A 19,905-nucleotide genomic window follows, 5' to 3' on the forward strand; every position below is an offset into this window, starting at 1 on the left:
GATTGAGCTGGCCACGGTGCTGAAACCGGGCTGAAACCAGGCTGGCCATGGTGCTGAAACCGGGCTGGCCACGGTGCTGAAACCGGGCTGGCCACGGTTCTGAAACCGGGCTGGCCATGGTGCTGAGCCGAGCTGACTGTGGTGCTGAGCAAAGCTGACCACGGTTCTGTATCCGGGCTGACCATAGTGCTTGAGTTGAGCTGATGGTGGTGCTGAGCTGAGCACAGTGGTGGGATGAGCTTATCAAGGTGTTGAGCTGAGCTGACCACGGTTTTGAAGTCAGGATGACCATGGTGCTAAGCTGAGCTGACCACGGCGCTGAAGCTGGGTTGACCATGGTGCTAAACTGACCTGACCATGCTTTTGAAGCCAGGGTGACCGTGGTGCTAAGCTGAGCTGACCGTGGTGTCGAGCTACGCTGACCATGGTTCTGAAGCCAGGCTGGCCACAGTGCTGAGCTGAGCTGACCATGGTGCTAGGATAAGCTTATCACTGCGTTGAGCTGAGCTGAGCTCCTCGCGGTGCTGAACCAATCTCTCCACGCTGCCAAATCGAGCTCGGGCACTGAGCTGAGCCTCCAGGGTGTTGTGTCTGCGGCGCGGCTCGGCGCTGTCCCTGGTGCTGAGCCGAGCTCTCTCCTGCGCTCACAGGAGCTCTCCACGGTGTTGAGCTGAGCTCTCCGTAGTGCTGGTTCTATCTCCCCACGGTGCTGATCTCATCTCTCCATGGTGCTGAGTCCATCTCTCTGCAGTATTGGGTCAATCTCTCCATGGTCCTGAGCCCAGCTTTCCACAATCCTGGGTCCATCTCCCCGTGCTGATCCTATCTCTCCGTGGTGCTGGGTCCATCTCTCCATGGTGCTGATCCCATCTCTTTGTGGTCCTCAGTCCATCTCCCCATGGTGCTGAGCCCAGCTCTCCATGGCGCTGGTTCCATTTCCTCCACAGTGCTGGGTCCATCTCTCCACAGTCTGGTTCCATCTCTCCATGTTGCTGGGTCCATCTCTCCATGGTACTGAGCCCAGCTTTCCATGGTCTGGGTCCATCTCCCTGTGGTGCTGGTTCCATCTCCCCATGGTATTGGTCCGTCTCTCCATGGTGCTGATTCCATCTCCCTGTCGTGCTGGTTCCATCTCCCTGTGGTGCTGGTTCCATCTCTCCATGCTCTGGGTCCATCTCCCCACGGTGCTGAGTGGAGCCACCCCATGCTCTGGTTCCATCTCCCCATGCTCTGGGTCCATCTTCCCACGGTCCTGGGTCCATCTCTCCATGCTCTGGTTCCATCTCCCCGTGATGCTGAGCGGAGCCATCTCCTGCCCTCAGCCCTGCTGCTGCCCGTGGCACGGCTCCACCCCGGCACAGCTCAGGGTGGGAGATGGTGGCAAAAGGCAAGGGGGCACCTGGTGCTGGATTTGAATTCTTTTCCCTCCCCACTTCCTTCCTACATCCCCAAAGGGTGCTGAGGGTTTTATTCTCACTGAGAGCGGGCATTGCAGTTGAGCAGTAATTCATGTTTTAGACCTAGGTCGGTAGTCTAAATTGAACTTTTTGTGCCCATCACTTATTTGCACCGTGTGCTGAAGTTAAATGTTTCTGAAGAAAAATTCAGCAGATGGTGTTTAGTTGTATAATCTATTTGGAAGCAATTTAGTTTATCAATCTCTTTGAAAATCAATACGTATTAATAGTTTTTTATTTCCTTTGGACCTTTTGCTTTCTTGCTCCCGGATTCCTTGAGCAGCTCAGATTGTGTGTGAGTCTCTAACTCTCTTAGAGAAGTGCCAATTTCCTACTTCTCTTCCAAGCACACCTCAGAAAGAACTGAGGAAGTCAGGGAGACCAAATGTCTTTTAAAAAGTATGAGAAACCCTAGAATGCTCAATTAATGCAACTCTGTGGGTAGAAACAGGATTTGGATGGGGTTCTTCTTGTATTGTCCAGTGTCTTCTTTAACTTCTGCTCCCCACTCCATTTGAATACATGATTTTAGCTACAATCATAGCCAATTGTATTGTGCTGGCTCTGGAACAACATTTGCCGGATGGAGACAAGACACCGATGTCAGAGAGACTGGTGAGTTGCATTCATTCATTTTCTTTTTTTATTTCCCTGGTCTAATACAAAAAGCAGTTGTTCACTGGGTGTTGGAAGTGTTTGGATCTAGTGTTTGGATCTATTTTAAAGATCCACACGTGAACAGACAGGCACTGATCTGACAATCAGAGAAAATCTGTCACAGCAAGGATAACTGTCCCCTCCCAATCCCATCTGCACAAGAATGCTTCATCACTCCAGCCAGCCCTGCCCAGCCACAGAGAGAGCTGGACCTTGTCTTATGATCAGAAGGGCTTCACACTTAGGTCGCCTCTAAACCAGGACAGGAAGGAGTTGAGGAATGCTTAGAATTATCTTTGGAATCAAATGAACTTCTGTGTAATTTTAATTTTCCCAGGGAGTGGTAGAACAGAGTAACCTTTTAGGATTTGTCTGTCTCTTCCTGCCACAGCACAGATCCTTCAAGGAAAACTTTGTGTTCAGATGATTACACTTCCTTTTCAAAAAAAAAAAATGCAACCAGCTTACAGAGAAAAATTATTTACCCGCAGGCTTTATGGTAATGAGTCCAATTACCTTATTTCAAAAGAAAATAGAAGAATAGCTTCAAAATAATTCTCCCATTTATCATCACTGTAGGGAAACTGTGTAATTCTTGGTTTGATTTTTCTCCTTTTACTCTCCTCTACTTTTAATGATCTGGAACGTCTTGCATGCCTAAATGCATTCATCCTGCATGTTCAAAGGATGGGGAAATAGGGATCCATATGTGTTTTCAATGTAGATGCTATATTATGCAAACAAAGATAACATTAGGCTTGCTGCCAGAAACGAGAGCCTCTGAATAGTGCTTGCTGCAGTTCCCAAGGATGGCCCATGCCAGTGGGCAACTCTCAGAATCTCATTCTCCAGAAGCAGGAAAAAGTGTGTTAGTGAGGAATCTGGAGAGTCAGGGTCAGAGTTTGGTGCTGGTTTGGAAATGGATCCACTCCTGCTGGCTGCCCTCATGCATGGGGCTTGCTTTCTCTCCCTGTTGGAATTATTTTTAATTAAGAAGACACGAGGATAAAATAAATCAATGATTGTATGTAGATCTTTCTGCCATTAAACCTGTCTTTGTGTGCTTTGGGGTTGGTTGGCAAGGCCAGCCTGGGGGTGTGAGCAAAGCACAGGTTCAGAACCAGGACTGAGTTAGGGAAGTGCCTTCCATGGATATAAATATAAGGAAAAGCAGTTTCAGGGATGTTCTGGCTTGGCAGTTCTTTGGTTCACGTTGGTTTTATGTTTCTCTGTATCCCTTGATTTATAAGAGCGTCCTAGAGGCATTTTATTGTTCTTTTCCCAGTGTATTAATTCCATTTTACAGCGCACACACCTTCAGATCCTGCCTAAATCATTCCAAAGGGGGGCACTGGCATTGCCACCAAGCAGTGTGAGAGAGCTGAGTGAGGTAAATGCACAATCTCTGCCCTGTTGGCTCTGCCTCAGAGAGGAAGGAAGAATTAACCCCTCATTTTTGTCCCAAGCACCGTTATGTTTGATCCAGATATCCTGAAGCCATTTTAACTACAGCACATTTGGAACTCTGAAGTACAAAGTGATTTTTCATAGAGTAACACTGAGAATCCTTACAAGTAATGAAATACTTTTTATTTTCTACATAAGCTGGAAAGAATAAGCATTGTGAGCAAGAAAAACTGTCTTCTAGTTTTCAAAGTGGAACCTCTTTGGAATTCTCCTGTTACTTCTATAAACTGGAAGTTGTTTCATCAAAAATGTTACAAATCTGTGTTAAACCAAATGTTACAAATCTGTGTTAAACCACAGTGGGGAAACATTCCCATATATTTCCCATACATTTCCCATACATTTTCAGGTCTGTTCAGGCAAATTCTAAGCCCATGCAGAACAGCAGGTGCTTTATTGCTGTCTTTAGCAGGAATGGAAATGGTCCTTTTTTTGGCAATGGTTAATGGATATGGCTTTTTTTTCCTCCTGGTTTCATTAAAATCTCCAAATTGGAGATCATCAGTGAAGAGTTAATCAGATATTAAGGCTATGAGGAACACATCACAAGCCTTTTCTGACTGGGAGATGTTGGCAGAATAGTTGAAGGAAAACTGGTTGCCCAGATAATTTGTTCCACAGAAACAAAGGGGGAAAAAAAAAAGATTGTTTGCTAAAGCTGAGAAAAAATGGGAGGGCCCATGCAAACATTTTAATTATTTTTGTCTTTTAATCAAAATCCTCCTCTATTTATCTCCCCGAGACCCAGGAAATGATCCTGCAGTGCAATCCCACTGGGCTGAATTCTGTGCTCCTGTTATTGTCAGACAGGTTAACTGAGCACAGGTCTCAGTACATGCAGTACTCCAAGATCTGGAGTATCTGGCTTAGGAGAATTCTCAGAATGCACAGAAAAGCATTACTTGGCTCTGGGCTGGAAATTCTGGTCAAAATCAGGGCTCTGAGAAAGCCCCAGCATGGTGATCAAAGCATTTAGTGGTGAACTGGGGGACTGGCTCAGGTCCTCCATCATCAAATGAGGAAAAAACTCATTCCCCTACCAGCAGCAGACTGACCTACCCTGAGGCTCTTTCCTGCTCTGAGCTGGAAATCTCACATGCTCTGGATGCTGGGAATGTTCCACTCCCACCAGGAATTGTCCAGTGGAACAGGTCTGCCCCTGTCCATCTCCACCCAGTCAGCCTCCCTCTATCTATCCAAAGAATCTTGCATTGTTTGTACACACAGGGGTGATGGAGCTCCAAATGTGGGAATGGGAGCTTCCTATCCCAGTCCCCAGTGGTCTCACAGGTACCTTGCTCACAAGGCTCTTGGCTGTCCACACCAAGACCTCCTTCCCTCCCTGTCTCCTTCCTGATTGCTCAGTTTCCCATGAGGAGCTCCAGGAGACCTCTCCCAGAAGGACAGTGATGATTCCAGAACTTGCAGGACAGGAAATCTCTTTTCTGCCCTGCCCTGGGGCAGGCCCTGTTGGAAGGCACCAGTGTCATAGTTGAGATGGAGACCACACAAAGCAACACTCCATTTTCAGAAGGCTTCCAACTGTTTTTATTCTAGCCTGCATACTTTTTATATGCATTCTTTCTTTTATATATTTATATATATTTACATTTTATATACATTCTTACAAACTCATCAGTTTACACTTTACTCATTGGTCACAAAAACAAACAAAGTGCTCATTGGAACAGGCAGCTGCAGGTTTCTCTTATTTGTCCTTCTTTCTTTCTTGGTTTCTGTGTCAACGACCTTGGTAGAAAATTTTTTCAGGGGTAAACGTGGATCCACTGATCAAACTTCTCTCTGGCTCACAGAAATTGCTGTAAAATCTCTTCCACGCCTGAGGGGCTGTGGGATGTTCACTGCAGACTCGGGGTGTTTGGCTCCCCTGGGTGTTTTGGAGGTGAGGACAGAACATCACTTTTCCCACATTTTCAGCTCTGTGACAGCTCTGGCAATTTACTAATGGATTGAATGCTTTCTGCCATCCACAGGCACTTAGAGCAGTAATGTGTGAGCTGCTCATATTAACCTTTGCATGAACAAAGCCTTTCACACCCAAACCTCTCCAGGCTGTCACATCTGAAGGCCAAGGAAAGGCACTAGGACGTGAAGTAGGAATGGTAATGACTTTCCAGACTCAGAAGTTGTTTCTGATCAGAAACATATTGATTAAATGTGTGTTTGGCCCAGCCTCAAGCTCTGCTGTGTCCACAGCAAACAACTTGCTGGCACAGCTCTGGCTGCTGCCCAGATTCTCTGCCCTCCTTCCAAGTACGCACAGGGATCCTCATCCTCACCTGCTCTGCCCCTCTGCAACCCGAGCAGGGCCACAGCCTTTGGTCTGAAGGGGCTTCAGGGTGTCCCAGCAGGGACTCTGAGCTGAGGCAGGGCCATTTCAGTGCTGCACAGGGCATTCAGCAATGTCCTTCCCTCCTCCATCACACATAGTCAGACAAATCCTTTTTTTTGTCAGCTGCAGGACCTCTCCCTGTAGAAGGACACAGTATGGGTAAATGGAGGTAATGTGGAGTGTAATCTTATCCCCCAATGAGTTGCAGCTGGTCCTTATTACTAAAGATTAGGAGCAGGCTGGATGATAACAGGCGACACCTGTAGCCAATAAGAACTAGTGGTATAAAAGGAGTCAGATGGCTGCTGTAAGGACCATCAGTGCTTAGAGGAGCTGCCTACAGAAAACATTGAGGAGGTATAAAACTCTGGTGCTGTGGAATCCTTGCACTCTTGATATAGAAGGCAACATAAGACAGCAGAACTCTTGATCTATAAGACAACCTGTAATGTTAATAGAACTGTTGTAATGTATGAGACAACATCTCCCCAGTGGGGCATAAATTTTATTTTTCATCTTCTTGTCACTGCCCTGATTCTTGGGCTGAATCAGTGTAAATTTAGCCAGGCTTTAGAAAAGACCTTCTTTCTTTTGCCTCTTATTTCCCCAGCTACTCCCTGCCAGCCCTACAGACGAGAGCTTTTCTTTGTAATAAATACCCAAATCCATCTGTGAGCCTTCCTGCTTCCCTAGAAGCTGAAAAAACTCCTGACCCACTTCCTAAGAGCTCTGTGCAGCCCCAGCTTTGGGAAGAGCACATCCCATCAAACCCTGGAGTACCTGGAGCCTGGCTCTTTAAAGCTGGGAGCTGTAATCACCAGGCACCTGACCTAGATTGAGCAGAGCCTGGAGTAGATACCAGGCTTCAAGGAAGTGAGGGAGTAATGTGGAGGAGTGGATGTGGGTAAAGGTAGCTTTTTTGTGTCTCTTAGAGGAGCTATTTTTGGAGGCACATGAGTAGTTGTGGGATGGGGATTTGGGATGGGCTGGGAGGCCTTTGTGTGCAGACATTACCTGGAGCTGTTGAGGAACAGGTGAATTGGGCTGTTAGAGGGCTCCTGTGTCCATGAGGAGTTGTAAGGAACTTCTCCTGGAATCAGGATGGTCTCTGGCCCCTTTCTGACTCCTTCTCCCTTATTTCCTCTTTTCTGTGCTGGGTTGGAGCGCTGGGACACCTCCAGCTCTCACTGCTGGAAGAAGATATGTATTGTAGGATTTCTTTTGAAGGTCACAAAAGGTCTGAATGGCCTTTGTTCCTAATTTTCTGTTGGTAAACAGCTCTGAGATGGGCAGCTGGAGGTCGGGCAGGGGTGGCTCCTGTGTCCTCTGAGCAGCATCAGTGAGGGACAGAGGGCTTGGAGGTGCTGCTGCTTGTGCAGAGCCCTCCTTGGCTGGAGGGGAAGCCAGTTTGGGGGCTGGATTTTCATTTTCTGCTCTCCATTTCAGCCAGGGACCCAGTGCCCCTTAGCAGGCCTCTGCTCTGTTTGGGTGCCTGGCCAGGCAGCACCTGTGTCTCTGCAGGTGATGTCACCTCACCACAGGGACAGGGCAGGTGGAGCTGCTGGGACTGTGAGGTCAGAAAGGTGCAGGGGAATAGAAGTAACGGGATGGAAGGTGGAATGGTGGAAGAGCTGTTCCCACTGAGGTGTGTTGGGACATGGGAAATGGAACCTGAACAGCAGCTGATGGAAAGCCTCTCCAGGGGTTGTGTTTTCCAGCAGCTTGGAGGCATCCTCAGAGACTGGAGCACTCTGCTGGATTTGCTGAGCTGTGTCATGTCCAGCCAAGCCTCTCTGGGAGCTCTGTGCTGTCACATTACAGATCCCAGGGGGTTTCAGGCTGGAGGGGACCAACAGTGGGGTCATGGTGCCACCTCCCTGCTCCAGCAGGGCCATCCCAGGGCACAGGGCTGATGGTTCTGGAATGTTCCCGGTCAGGGAGAGCCCAGAGCCTCCCAGGCTCTGCTCAGGGCTGACACTGCCCAGGGCAGCAGTTCTGCCTCCTGGGCAGGGGAATTGCTGGGCTCAGGCGCTGCCCATGGCTCTGGGGCCATTGCTGGGCCTGGAGCAGAGCCTGGGCCTGCTCTGACCTCTGTGCACAGGGACAGACAGGGATGGACCGGGGGATACAGGGGCATACAGGGACAGACAGACAGGGACAGATTGGGCTGGGCTCAGGCCCTGCCCGTGGCTCTGGGGCCATTGCTGGGCCTGCAGCAGAGCCTGGGCCTGCTCTGAGCCCTGTGCACAGGGACAGACTGAGGGACACTCAGGGACAGACTGGGACAGATGGACAGACAGGGACAACCAGGGCTGAGGGCCCCTCTCAGCATCACCTCTCAAGACTGAATAGGGCCAACTTTTAGGGGTGAAAATCTCAATTTCTGGAGCCAGTGATGTCCTGAAGTGTGGGTCTGTGCCAGAGCTGGGCAGGAGTTGCTGTGCTTGTGTCAAATCTGCATTCTTCCCTGGTTCTGGGGCCACAAACCTCAACATTCCTGCTCTTTTTCCATCAGAGAACAAACAATTCTCCATTGTCATTGGGAGAATTGCAAAATACAAACAACTACACCTCAAACAGCAGCTCAGCTCTTTCGTTCTAGTGGCCAGAAATGCCAAAGCCACTGGAAAAGAGATTTCTAATCTCTCACTGTGGAAGTTTGCTTCTTTGGGTAGGGCTGCTTTACTTCCACTAAATTTAACTGCAAACCAGGATCTAAGGCACATTTGGAAATTGGTTATTGGTGCCAAAGCTGATGAACAAGTTCTTGAAATTGATGCCCATTGCTTTTACATCTTGCTTTGTTCTCATTTCTTGCCCAAATCTTCCTTCCAAATGCTTCCATTTGGCACTGAATTTGTGTTGAAACTCCAGTCAATAAAGTCTAATCCTGAGAGATCTGGTGCAGAGATGGAATGAAAGGTTTAGTAAAACTGTAGAGACTGAGCTTGATTTTCAGTGTAGTGAGCAAGGACACGAATCTGCAATCCCAAGGGATGTGTTAGTCTGCACCATGGACCCCAGACACAAATCTTGCTGTTCCTGCTGTTCATGGGAGGGGTTGGGGATTTCTCCCTGAACCACATCCCCAGTGAAAGGAAAACAAATGAGGCTGCAGCTGTGAAAATTGATAAAATGGAGGAGAAGGAGCAGAGAGCGAACTGATGGAATAAATGATAAATAAATAATTTCCTGTCAGTGCAGTCAGGCTTGCTGTGGCTGACTGTTGCTCCCCAAGACACCCTCTTGTTTCAGGCTCCTGGATGAGTTGTGGAACATTTTCCATGCCAATAACTCCAGAAACCTGTCATCTCTAATTTCAATATACCCTTAGAGCAAAATTTCCACATCAAAATTCCCTCCAGAACATTCCGTGAAGGTGGAAAGTGTGGCGTGGAACCATCAGGATGAAGGCCAACAGGATTGCCAATTTGTAAAGAAAATTCATTTCAGAGAAACAATAATGAAATTCCTCTGTGATCTTACTCCCAACAAACTTAAACCTTTAATTTCAGCTCTGTTCAAAGAATGGAAAAGGTGTGAAGTTGCTGCCTGTAGCTGTTTAGGGGACTGCTTATCACAGCAGGAACGTGGATATCTCTTTGACTCCTTTCATTTCCTTTCTTTTCCAGGATGACACTGAGCCGTACTTTATTGGAATATTTTGTTTTGAAGCTGGTATCAAAATCATCGCTCTGGGCTTTGTTTTTCACAAAGGCTCTTACCTGCGCAACGGCTGGAATGTGATGGATTTTGTCGTGGTCCTCACTGGGTAGGTGACCTCCTCTCCCCCTGAGCTTAACGGGGCTCTCACCCTCGTTTGTGGTGTATGTTTGCTCTGGGTTGGGCTGGGATTGACTGGAGTGGAGTAGCACCAAAATCCTGCATTTCTGGCTGTAGTAAACCCAAAGAGTGGCTCTTGTGCTGAATGAGTCACTTGCCAAGTGTTTGAACCAACTCAAAAGTGGTTTTGAGGATATTTCTTTGTAGATATTCCAGTGTGTGTCTGATCCAGACACCTCCTGACATTTCTGTGACTTTGCAGGTTCTAATTGCCACTGGTACTTGAACCTGATTTAAGTCAATTTATTTTCGGACGTTACAGGATGACTTTAGAAGTCAACATGGAGAGTGCTAACAAATTAAATGCATCCTGGTTTTAAGCTGTTACAACTCTGAAATCAGCCAAGTTTCTGCAGGAATGAATTTATTCCCTTATAGAATAACTTTTCTCAAAAGAATTTGAAGGTGTTTGAAAAGAATTCAAAATGTCTTATTAAGGATGGAGGTGAAAAGGTTACGTGTGCATTTTGTACCCTGCTTTGAGATGATATCACTGATCTCTCCCTTGGAAATGCTGACAATATTTTACATTATGCATTGCAGCAGTTTCTGTCTATTTATATAAATAGAGGGTGATGCTGGTGGATAATGAAAACATAAACATGTACACTTCTAGTCTACAAATTGGGCTTTAAAGCTTCAGAGGAAACGATCCAAAGGTCTGCGTGAGGTCCTGAGCTTGCAGCCTTCATCTTGGAAGGATTTCAGTTCATTTCTCCTCAGAAACTGCAGCCTGGCTCCTGCTATTGATATGCTTCCCATATCCATCCTTTCCCACACCTTGCCTGCCCGTGTGTGTGGATATTCCCTGCTCCTGGTGGTGGTGTGGAGTAGGGAAGTGCTTGCATACATATACAAATATATTCATTAGCTACATGATCACTGTAATTCCATTTGCATTCATGGCACCCTGTGATACAGCACTTGAGAGGCCAAAGGGAATTCTTGATGTATTAAGAGGAAGAGAATAAATATTCAGGGCTTGATTCTCCTGCTGCTGGGGCTGGGTATTTAATCAATAGAAACTTCAGTGGAGGCACAAGGAGAATCAGATTTCCATACTTAGAAGCAGGGGGTACCAGGATGAAAAGAGAATTAGCACAGATGCTGCAATTATTCTCACTGACGCTCTGTTCTGATTCCTAGTTAGCTCCACATCATTGTTTGTGTTTAAAAAAATATAAAATCAAGACCATGATTCTGGAAAGGACTTTGGCATCGGCTGAATTTATCCTACAGTAAAGCATTCCACTATATGCTGGAATTCAGCTGACTCCAGTGGTTCTCTACTTAAAGTCCAGGCTCCACAGAAAAGCTTTTCTGAATCCCAGCCATATTGTTTAGGCATGGCTTGAATTCCTTTTATTATTATTATTTTTTTTTCTCCATAAACACAAGACTCCGGAGTTTGTTGGTTTTATTTTACAACTGACACATTCCAAGTGTTGCAGCTGAAGCGGCCACAGGATCCCCCTGGAACGAGCGGCGTCTCCCCGGTGCTGTGGGAGCTGCTTCTTGCAGCACTGTTTGATCCTGGAAAATAATTGTGGGATATCAGCTTGATGAGACAGCTGGAACAAGGACCCCCGGTGCCATCTGCAGCCCTGCGGGTTCCTTTGAAGTGCCATCCTGTTAACGTCACGGCTGCTGTTTCCAATGGTGACACCAACTGGGCCCTGCTGAAATTGTCTTGTACAAGGGCTTCCCACCAGGCAGCAGTGCAGGGGTGGCAAAGGCTCAGCTCATCAGCTTCGAGCCCAAGAGTCATCTCCACTGAGGAAATCCAGACCTCTAATCCTTGTAATTTGAGGGCTGCATTTAACAAGGCACTTGAGCTCGTGCCCGATTTTTGGCATTAGGGGGAAGGTACTGAAAATAACAGAGTTACTCATGCTTGGTTTGAGGCTTTCCTGAATATTTCTAGTCCAGGTGGAGGGAGCACTGAAAGCTGTGCAGCTTCACACAGGGGGTTGAATTAGTGTTTTCTCTGTAGCCTGGTGTGTGTTGCTCTGCACTGCCCAGATCATGATTAAGTTCTCAGCTCACTCCTGTGTTGCCATGGGGCTGTGCTGGAAATCTGGAGTTCCTCTTCCTTGGGTTTCCTTCAGTGGCCAAAACCTTTTCATGTGCCCACTGCCTGCACAAGCTCAGGTGAGAGGGGAAACATGTGCTTGGTTGTTTATTTGAGACAAAATCCTCCTTGTTTCTGCATCAAGATTTCAAAGTCATCTTGATGAGTGAGAAATTTCCTGCTGACAAACCCTCCAGGGGTGGGATGTAAGGTGGTGAGACAAGTGGAACCTTCATTCTCATTTCTATGGAATGCAGACCTGGATCTCTGTGTTTCAAAAAATGATCAAGCTGTAATTTATTAGGGAATAATAAAAAAGGACAGTGCTAAGCCAGTACTTAATGTGTTCTTATAAATATAGATAGGTAGGACATCAGTTTTTGAAATATCATTTTGCTACTCTATCAAAAGCTTTCCTTTGCCATATGTGCAAGATTTCTACTTGAAAATGTTACTTCATGTTTCCCAGGCAGTGCTCAGCTCCCAAGCTCAGTTTTACATTGATCTTCAATATTATGGAGAGATTTTGAGTCCTCTGCTTTTATTATTTTTTTTTTATTTCTGTGTAAGCATGAAAGATCATGAAAATGTTCCATGATACCCCACACAGAGTTGTGTACCTGCTAATCCTCTGAGTGCTTGTTTTTATTAAGGTAAATGGTGAATGCCAGAAAACCTGATCTCATTTTCAGCTTTTAGCTAAGCACCAGAAAAGCAAAGAGCAGCTCTGCTCTCATTCTCTCTGTTTCCATAGGAAAAAGGCCAGCCAGAGTCTGGGTGTGCTTTGGAGGAGGCTGTGGGGGAAGGCTCTGCATTGATTGAACTTAGCCTTGTGTAAATATTCCAGTGATCATGCAGCAATCCTTCCCACCTGCTTTTTCCAACCCTTTTTATATATATTTTTTTCTTTTGGTTACTCAATGCCTGCACCCTGGAATTATTGATAAATATATTTTTTATCTACCTGCAATGAGGGAGATTTTGTTTGTCAAAAGCAGACAGCAGAACTTGTTAATCAGGAAATACATCAGGGCTGTGTTCCATGCAGCCAGGATCAATATCTTATTGAGCTAAACTCGAGTCTAACAGATAGTGGCCCAAAATGGCTTTGGTTTGTTGTTCCAGAAAACACTCCCTCGCTTTCTTTTCCCAGCAATGCTGTGGTGCCTATTTCTCATTTGCTTCCAAGGAAACCTGTGGATCTGCTGTTAACAAAGGCCTGGGAAGAGAACAGGTTGCTCTCCTGGAAAGATATTGTTGCCTCTGTGATTTATTTAGTGATTTCTTGTGATCTCCACCAGTTGTAGACGAGTCTCAATGAAAGCTGCTCCTGCTGGCATCGGCCTGTTGCTGTTGGGGAGAAAAACACACATTTTATAGCTCCTGCTCATTTTATTTCCACGTTTCTGTGGGATTGCACTGGCTCCAGTGGTGACGTCACCCATTAGCAGCTCTAAATCACACAAAAATGCAGTTTCTCAGTTGGCTTGGGACTGGATGATCTTAATGCACTTTTTCCAAAGTGGAGGCAAAGGGAACTTTTAATTCTGTTGCTGCTATGTGTTTTGGGTTGAAAATTTTAGAAATCCACAGTTATTTTGGGAACAAATTTGTCCTGTCCCCTCAGCTGGAGCCATGAGCTCTGATTCAGGGCATGGAGGGTTCAGACCTTTTCCTCCTGGAGTTCCTGAGAGATTTTCTGAGAGAGGTTTTGGATGCAAAGCCTGAAGAACTGCTGGGTTTGTGTGGAGCTGGCATCAAGGGCTGTGTGCTGAGGTGAAGAATGGGGAACAAGTCATGGACAGAATGATATTGATCTTTGAGTCCCACAATTCAGATGTCTAGGGGTTTTTCAGGGGAAAAAAGGGCTTTTAAACTGTGATGTCCAAGGGGTCTGCTCTCAGTTGTGTTTTGGAGCTTGTTTATACTTCTGGTTTCCAAATCAGGGATAATGAGCTTTAGAGTCTGCCCTCCACTCTGTTTTGGAACTTTTTTATACTTCTGGTTTCCCATACCATGGACAATGGGCTGTGGGGTTTAACTCCACACCCCAATAAAGGAGCTGCTTGTCCCTTTTTCGTCATCAGCTACCCGAGATTCCCCTTGGTGCCTTCTAGTAAGGTTTGAAGAAGAATTCCTTTTTCTGCATGCCTATGATTTTATGAAATGACAGCTTTTCCCCAGTTGCTGCCCAGCCTCCCTTGACATGAGGGCTTTTCTGTGCACCACAGGCCTTTTCTGCTGCTCTGGTCCTTCCCCAGTTCTGCCACATCCTCATGGAGTGACCACAACCACATTGTGTTTGTCCAACACCAAGAGCGGCTAAAGGCCGCTATGAAATAACGGAGTGCTTGACAGGATCATGCTCTGCCCTTTATGAGCAGAATTAATTTCTTTTGGCTTCCAATCAGCCTGGATTAAACACTCTCGAAGAGTCCTGGTGGCTTCTTGAGCCAGTTGGATCAGCTGCCTGCATCTCTGGGTGGGACTGGCAGAGACAGCGTGTGCCAGCCCCGGCGCTGCCAAGCGATGTGCACAAAGTCTCTGCGCGGGTACGGATGTCTCAGCCTGTCTGGAACAAATTACAAAAGCCAGAATTATCTTGATTGTCTGAGAAATGTGCTCCCAGCTCCTGATGCTGCTAATAATTTGGAAGGCAACTCATTTAGTAACAGCATAAAGGCCTGCTCATGCTCGATGTGAGCGTTGCTGGTTACCAGGATCATCCTGCTATGTGGGCAGTGGGAGCTGCTATTCCTGGTGCTGTGTTTGAGGAGCAGCAGCCTTGGGTGCAGGGATGAGTGACAGAGTGGGAGGCACAGGAACCACCCAGCCTGGGCTGTGCAGCAGGTTTGGACCTTGGATCTGCTCCTTTCAGGTGGATGTACCTCCTAGGCAAGGTGTGGGGGGAAATGTGACTAGGGAAGTGTTGGAGAAGGAAACACCTTGGTGAGGGCTGGGATTCTTAAAGCTGTCAAATACTCACAGAAGCTTTGGCTCCAGCATTTCTTTCTCTCCATGTGCATGTTCCTGTGCTTCAGAAGCTCTTAAATTAGGGTATCTGAACTCTGGGACTGGCTCTGGTGTACTTTGTGTATAAGGGTGATGAGATGAAATGGCTTCAAACAGAAGGGAGGTTTAGATGAGATGTTAAGAGAAAAAATCCTTCCCTGTGATGGTGAGCAGGCCTTGTCAGCTGTGGCTGCCCCTGGATCCCTGGCAGTGCCCAAGGCCAGTTTGGATGGGGTTGGAACATCCTGGGACAGTGGGAGGTGTCCCTGCCATGGCAGGGGTGGCACTGGATGAGCTTTAAGGTCCCTCCCAACCCAAACCCTTCTGTGATCATCTGATTCTATATTCCACCTGCAAATAAACACAGAACTAATTAGAAAAATGAAATACAAATGAAATCAGCCCCCTTGGCTGCCCTGCAGCACCGCTCTAGGTGGTTGCTCAATGCTCTATCAGCTCTGGGAATGGAGATGCGGGGAATGAAGGGCTGGGAGCAGGGAAGTGCAGATTGCCCTCAGCTTTCCCAATGTGGAAATTTTGGCACTTGTGTGCTAGAAAGCAAAGCAGGGCAACAACAGGAGTTGGGAAAAGGGACACTTTGAGGAGGAACAAGCTCAGTCCTGGTTGGCTGTCACAAGGAAAAGGAACTGTTTGCTTGGGGTGGTGATGGACTCGGGGTGAGTGCTGTCAGCACCGTGCATGAGTCATGAAAGGAGCAAAGCTTTTATGGATTTTAATGCAGCTGATCGTTGTGTTCAATTTCTTTTATGCTCCAGTGATGGATGGACACTTGCTGGCTCAGAAGAGCCAAGGCCCCTTCTGAAATTAAATCAGATAAAGGTGGACAAGACACAGGGATTTACCTGTAAGGTATTACCTGGTGCTCTGGCTGGTGGGTGAGGGCAGAAAAGAGGGAAGGCAAGACATCAAATTTTCATTTTTGAAACAGAGAGAGTTTGTAACTGGGGGGGAGGAGGGTGTGTGAGGTCTCAGGTGGAACAGAAATTGTTCTATCCTCTGCCCCTTGGCTGTCTGGGCTCCTGGGGAGCTGCAGGAGCCATTCCCTTCAGAGAAGACTGGGCAGGGAAGAAGAGTTTGAGGGTTCTAAACCCATCTGGCAAATGTCCCCATTTCCTTTTTTGCCCAGTGGGCAGCAGCTTCCTTGGGACTGGAGCATGTTTTCTCTCTGGGCTTGTTTCTCTGAGCAAAGGGGGCCCCAGGCCGTGCTGAGCCTCTTGCTGTGTTAATTAGGGCTCGTGTCTTTTTTTGTTGCTTGTAGTGGCTTTTCTGCATCGATTTTGGTGGGGGTGGCTGGAGGCAGGTTGAGAGAAGCGGGTGGGTGAGTAATTGTGTGGCTGGCTGCTAAATCAGGAGACTTTCCTGGGCAGAGGAGGACTCTGGGCTGTGCTTAGAGGAAGGCTGCAGATGGTCCCAGCCCCTCAGAGGAGCTGCAGGTGGGGACAGCCCTTCCCTGGCAGAAATTATCCTGCTCTGGCTCTGCTCTGGTGGTGGCAAACCAAACGTTTCAGGTCAGAGAACCTCTCAAGGGCAAACAGATAATGAGATTGATGTGCTGCTCTCTTACTTTATTAAAAGGGACTGCGATGTATCGAATACCTGGGATGAGAAGTGATAATGATGGAACAGCACAAGGAGCTGAGAAGTTGGGGCACAAACAGCCTCCTTTCTATTAAAGAGAGAGGAAACAAAACCATCCAGGTTTCCATCTCATATCCATTTCCACATTTTGTGCCTGTTTGTGCTTCCTGGAAGCTTTGTGCTCACAGAGAGGGGCTGCCAGACAATATTTATGGGTGTTTACCTCCCTCTGAAGCTGGGCAGCTGTCAAGTGGAAGTGACCATCCCAAATGAAAGCAAGGGTTGCTCCTCATGGCAGCCAGGGCTTTATCAAAGGTAGGCAGGATCATTAGTCCAGAGTCCAGACAGTATTTTTAGCTTTTTATGGCTCTCAAAGGCAGGTGGGTGGCAGGGAAATATTGTCTCTTGTGAGGGAAGCAGCTGCACAGGCAATTGTGGAGCCTGCAGGTGGGAAGAGGACTCTGGACCTGGGGATCTGCTCCTAATGTGATCCTGCCCTGGAAACCATGTCCTGAGGGCACCTAGAGGTGGAAAACATTGATACCTGCTCTTGGAGCTGGGTGTGGATGCTGGGAATTCAACCCCTAACCAGCAAATCAAACTGCAGCTCCAAAGGGCTTTAATTCCTTATTTTTAATGCTTCCTTGTTTAAAAACAAACAAGCAAAAAAATCACCAAGCCCAAAATACCCAAGTGCTGTGTGTGGTGTTGAGTGCTGTCCCATAATTAGATGAGGAGGAGGAGGGTGCAGGTTACCTCAGACTCCTGCTTCTCAAATAGTGCTTCTGCTGCTGTGTCCCAGTTCCAAGGGAGCAGCTTTGGATGGCAAAGTGCCTGCTCATCTCAGGGGAGAAGAACCTGCCTGTGGCTGTGCAAAAGGGTGAGGATTTGGAAAACCAGCCTGGTTTTAGTCATGATCTAAGCCTGAGTGCCAACAGTGAGCCTGCACACGTGTCCTTGGATCCACATCTCACCCCAAAGGCTTTGGGGGCTCTCAGACCATTCTCTTCCTCAGGGCTCTCTGAAAACATCAAGAAAACTTGGATTTGGAAAACTTGGATTTGGAAAGCTGATTTTTCATTCTTTTCTTGCTGAACCACTCAAGAGGTGTGTAGGATGCTCTGGCCAGGGCTGGGCTTCCATGCTGGAAGCTGGAGCCAGAGGATGTGTGAATTCCAGGCCAAGCCACATCCAGGATCAGCCCCTGGAGATGCTTTTCCACACAATTCCACAGATTTTTTTGCTTAACTTCAGCTCTCTTGCATCTTCTCTGTGCTGAAGGGTCTGCGACAGAGGAAGGGATCCCCCATGAGTGAGGTCAGGCTGCAGGATGACTCCTCTGGATGAGCTCCTGACTGTGGGAAGGTCCCTCTTCTACCCTGGGCAAGCCCAGCAGCTCAGGCTGAGAAAGCCCTGCCTCCTGTGGCACACACCCAATGTTGCAATATTGGGATCATAATTCCAATAACCAAACCTGTGGGGTGAGCTTAGAGGCTTTGGAAAACTCCCTGATCCTCACAAAGGCCACCTAAACAACACACAGGAGAAACCTTTCCCTCCTGGCATGGTCAGCATCAGCTGAATCCATGTCTGACACAATTGTGTCTCCTCCCTCCTCCATCTCCCCATATTTTGGTGGCCAGAAAAGTCACCTGTCATGGGTTTTGGATTGATAAATGCAACAAACTCATTTGCTCAGTGATGTCAGGGTGGAGCATTCAGGAAACAGGTCAGGCTTTTCTGGTGGATATTCTTGTTCTGTCTGTGCTGGAGTTGTCTTGGTTTCCGAGCTGGCTGCAGGGCTGGGTGTGTTTGTGTAGGTGATTCTCGTGATCAGCTGCAGCATTTTAAAAGCCTCCCTCTGGAGCAAGAAGTTCAGGTCACTCCTGAGTTAAACCCAATTTTAGACAATAATGGGTTTAGCTGTTGGCTCAGTTCAAGTCAGTTCAGGCTGGGCTGGGTGAGATTTAAGCAAAGAAAGGATCAGGAGTAGAGATTGGAGCAGTCTGGGCTTCCCTGGGAATAGAAATTGTTGCTGGGTCTCTCCAAAGAGGGGAGGGCTGCTCTCAGCCAGGAATCTGTGAGCAGAGGGTTCCTTAGGGAGGTTTCTGAAAAGGGGTTAAAGCTGACTCCCCTCCTTTGCCTCATTACACAAATTCCCTGTAGGGCTCTGCACAACTGGAAGGTCCCAGAGTCAGACTGAGGCTTTAGGAGCACATTGATGGTCCATGGGATGATGTAGAAGTACAGAAGTGAAGGACAAAATTGAGCTGCTTGGAGAAGACTGAGACTTTTCCAGCTATGAAATGTTCCTGTGCTGAAGAACTCTGATAATCAGAAATACTTGGTTGGATGTAGCTTGATTCTGGTTCAAAAAGGACTTAATAGAACTTGAATTGTGGCTCTCAGCTTATTTTCCAATTAAAAAGAACTAAAAAAGGTACACAGTTCAGTCATTCAGCCTTTTGGCTCAGTTTCCCCCTCTCAAACACCCTGAACCAGCATCCTTAAATAAAGTTTGGGCATGGGAGCTCAGGATGAAGGCTGTGAAAATGATTAAAGTGTTGAAGAAATGTCCATTTAAGGAGAAGTGAAAAGGCTGAGAGTGTTAAAATTAAGAGCAAAGTCTCATAAGGGTGAGATAGATAAAGAAAAGCAGAGAGAAAATCATGTTTCCCTGTCTATTTTGGTAGGACTCAAAAAACATCAGTGACGAAAATGAAGTTTTAGAACTTCTTCGCTAATGGAAATGTAATTAACTCATGGAAATCATCACAAGCATTTGCTGGTTTGGATCTGGAGACCAAAGTAGCCTTGAGATGATCTTCAGATCCACCAGAAGGGAAATGGTATTTTTTGAAGGGGGATGATTAGGCCTTTCCCTGGTGCTCCCTGGAATAAGTTAGGTGGAAATGTGAACAGGCTGTTTCATAATTGTCCTTTCCTTTATCTTGTAATTTCTTCTGAATCCTGCGGAGCCACGGCTTGGGAGCAGGATCCAGCCTGTTCCAGCCTGACCTGGGAATACGAATTTGTCAGTTTAGACACGACACAATATCAATAGGAGTGCTGCTGTTTCATCCCTTCATGTCTGATTTAAAGATCAAACATCTTCCTGCTACAGCTCAGAGAGAAACTTCAATGCTCCAGAGCTGAGTGTGCCCTCCAACCCCGTGAGCCTCAGCTGTGGGAAAAGATCTGGGGTTGAAAATTGGCACTCATTTAAAATGAATCCCAGGTGGTTGCTGGTAATGTGGATATCACTGTGATAAAGGGGGCTTGGTTTGGGTGAGGAGGGAGGTCAGGAGGCTCAGACCTGGCGCTGCAGGGGTGTCACTGTTCCCTTTCCATGGTGGAGCATCCCCTTGACCTTGCTTTGGGAGGAGCTCAGCCGTGGCCTCCCGACTTTGCAGGATCTGGAACACAGGAGAAGCTTCTGGCAGGTG

The 19,905-nt window shown here is 47.2% G+C and overlaps 1 protein-coding gene across 12 annotated transcripts in view; it reads left to right on the forward strand.

Annotated features, from left to right (window-relative positions):
• Positions 1-19,905, forward strand: part of CACNA1B (calcium voltage-gated channel subunit alpha1 B) — a 316,045-nt gene that overhangs the window by 2,109 nt on the left and 294,031 nt on the right. For all 12 annotated transcript variants that reach the window (XM_074556297.1, XM_074556286.1, XM_074556287.1 and 9 more), the window contains exons 2-3: positions 1,966-2,072; positions 9,567-9,706. In XM_074556297.1, coding sequence (XP_074412398.1) covers positions 1,966-2,072; positions 9,567-9,706 — 247 coding nt within the window. The remainder of the gene's footprint in view (positions 1-1,965; positions 2,073-9,566; positions 9,707-19,905) is intronic.

Source organism: Zonotrichia albicollis, chromosome 21, assembly GCF_047830755.1.
Source record: "Zonotrichia albicollis isolate bZonAlb1 chromosome 21, bZonAlb1.hap1, whole genome shotgun sequence".
Lineage (NCBI taxonomy): Eukaryota > Metazoa > Chordata > Aves > Passeriformes > Passerellidae > Zonotrichia > Zonotrichia albicollis.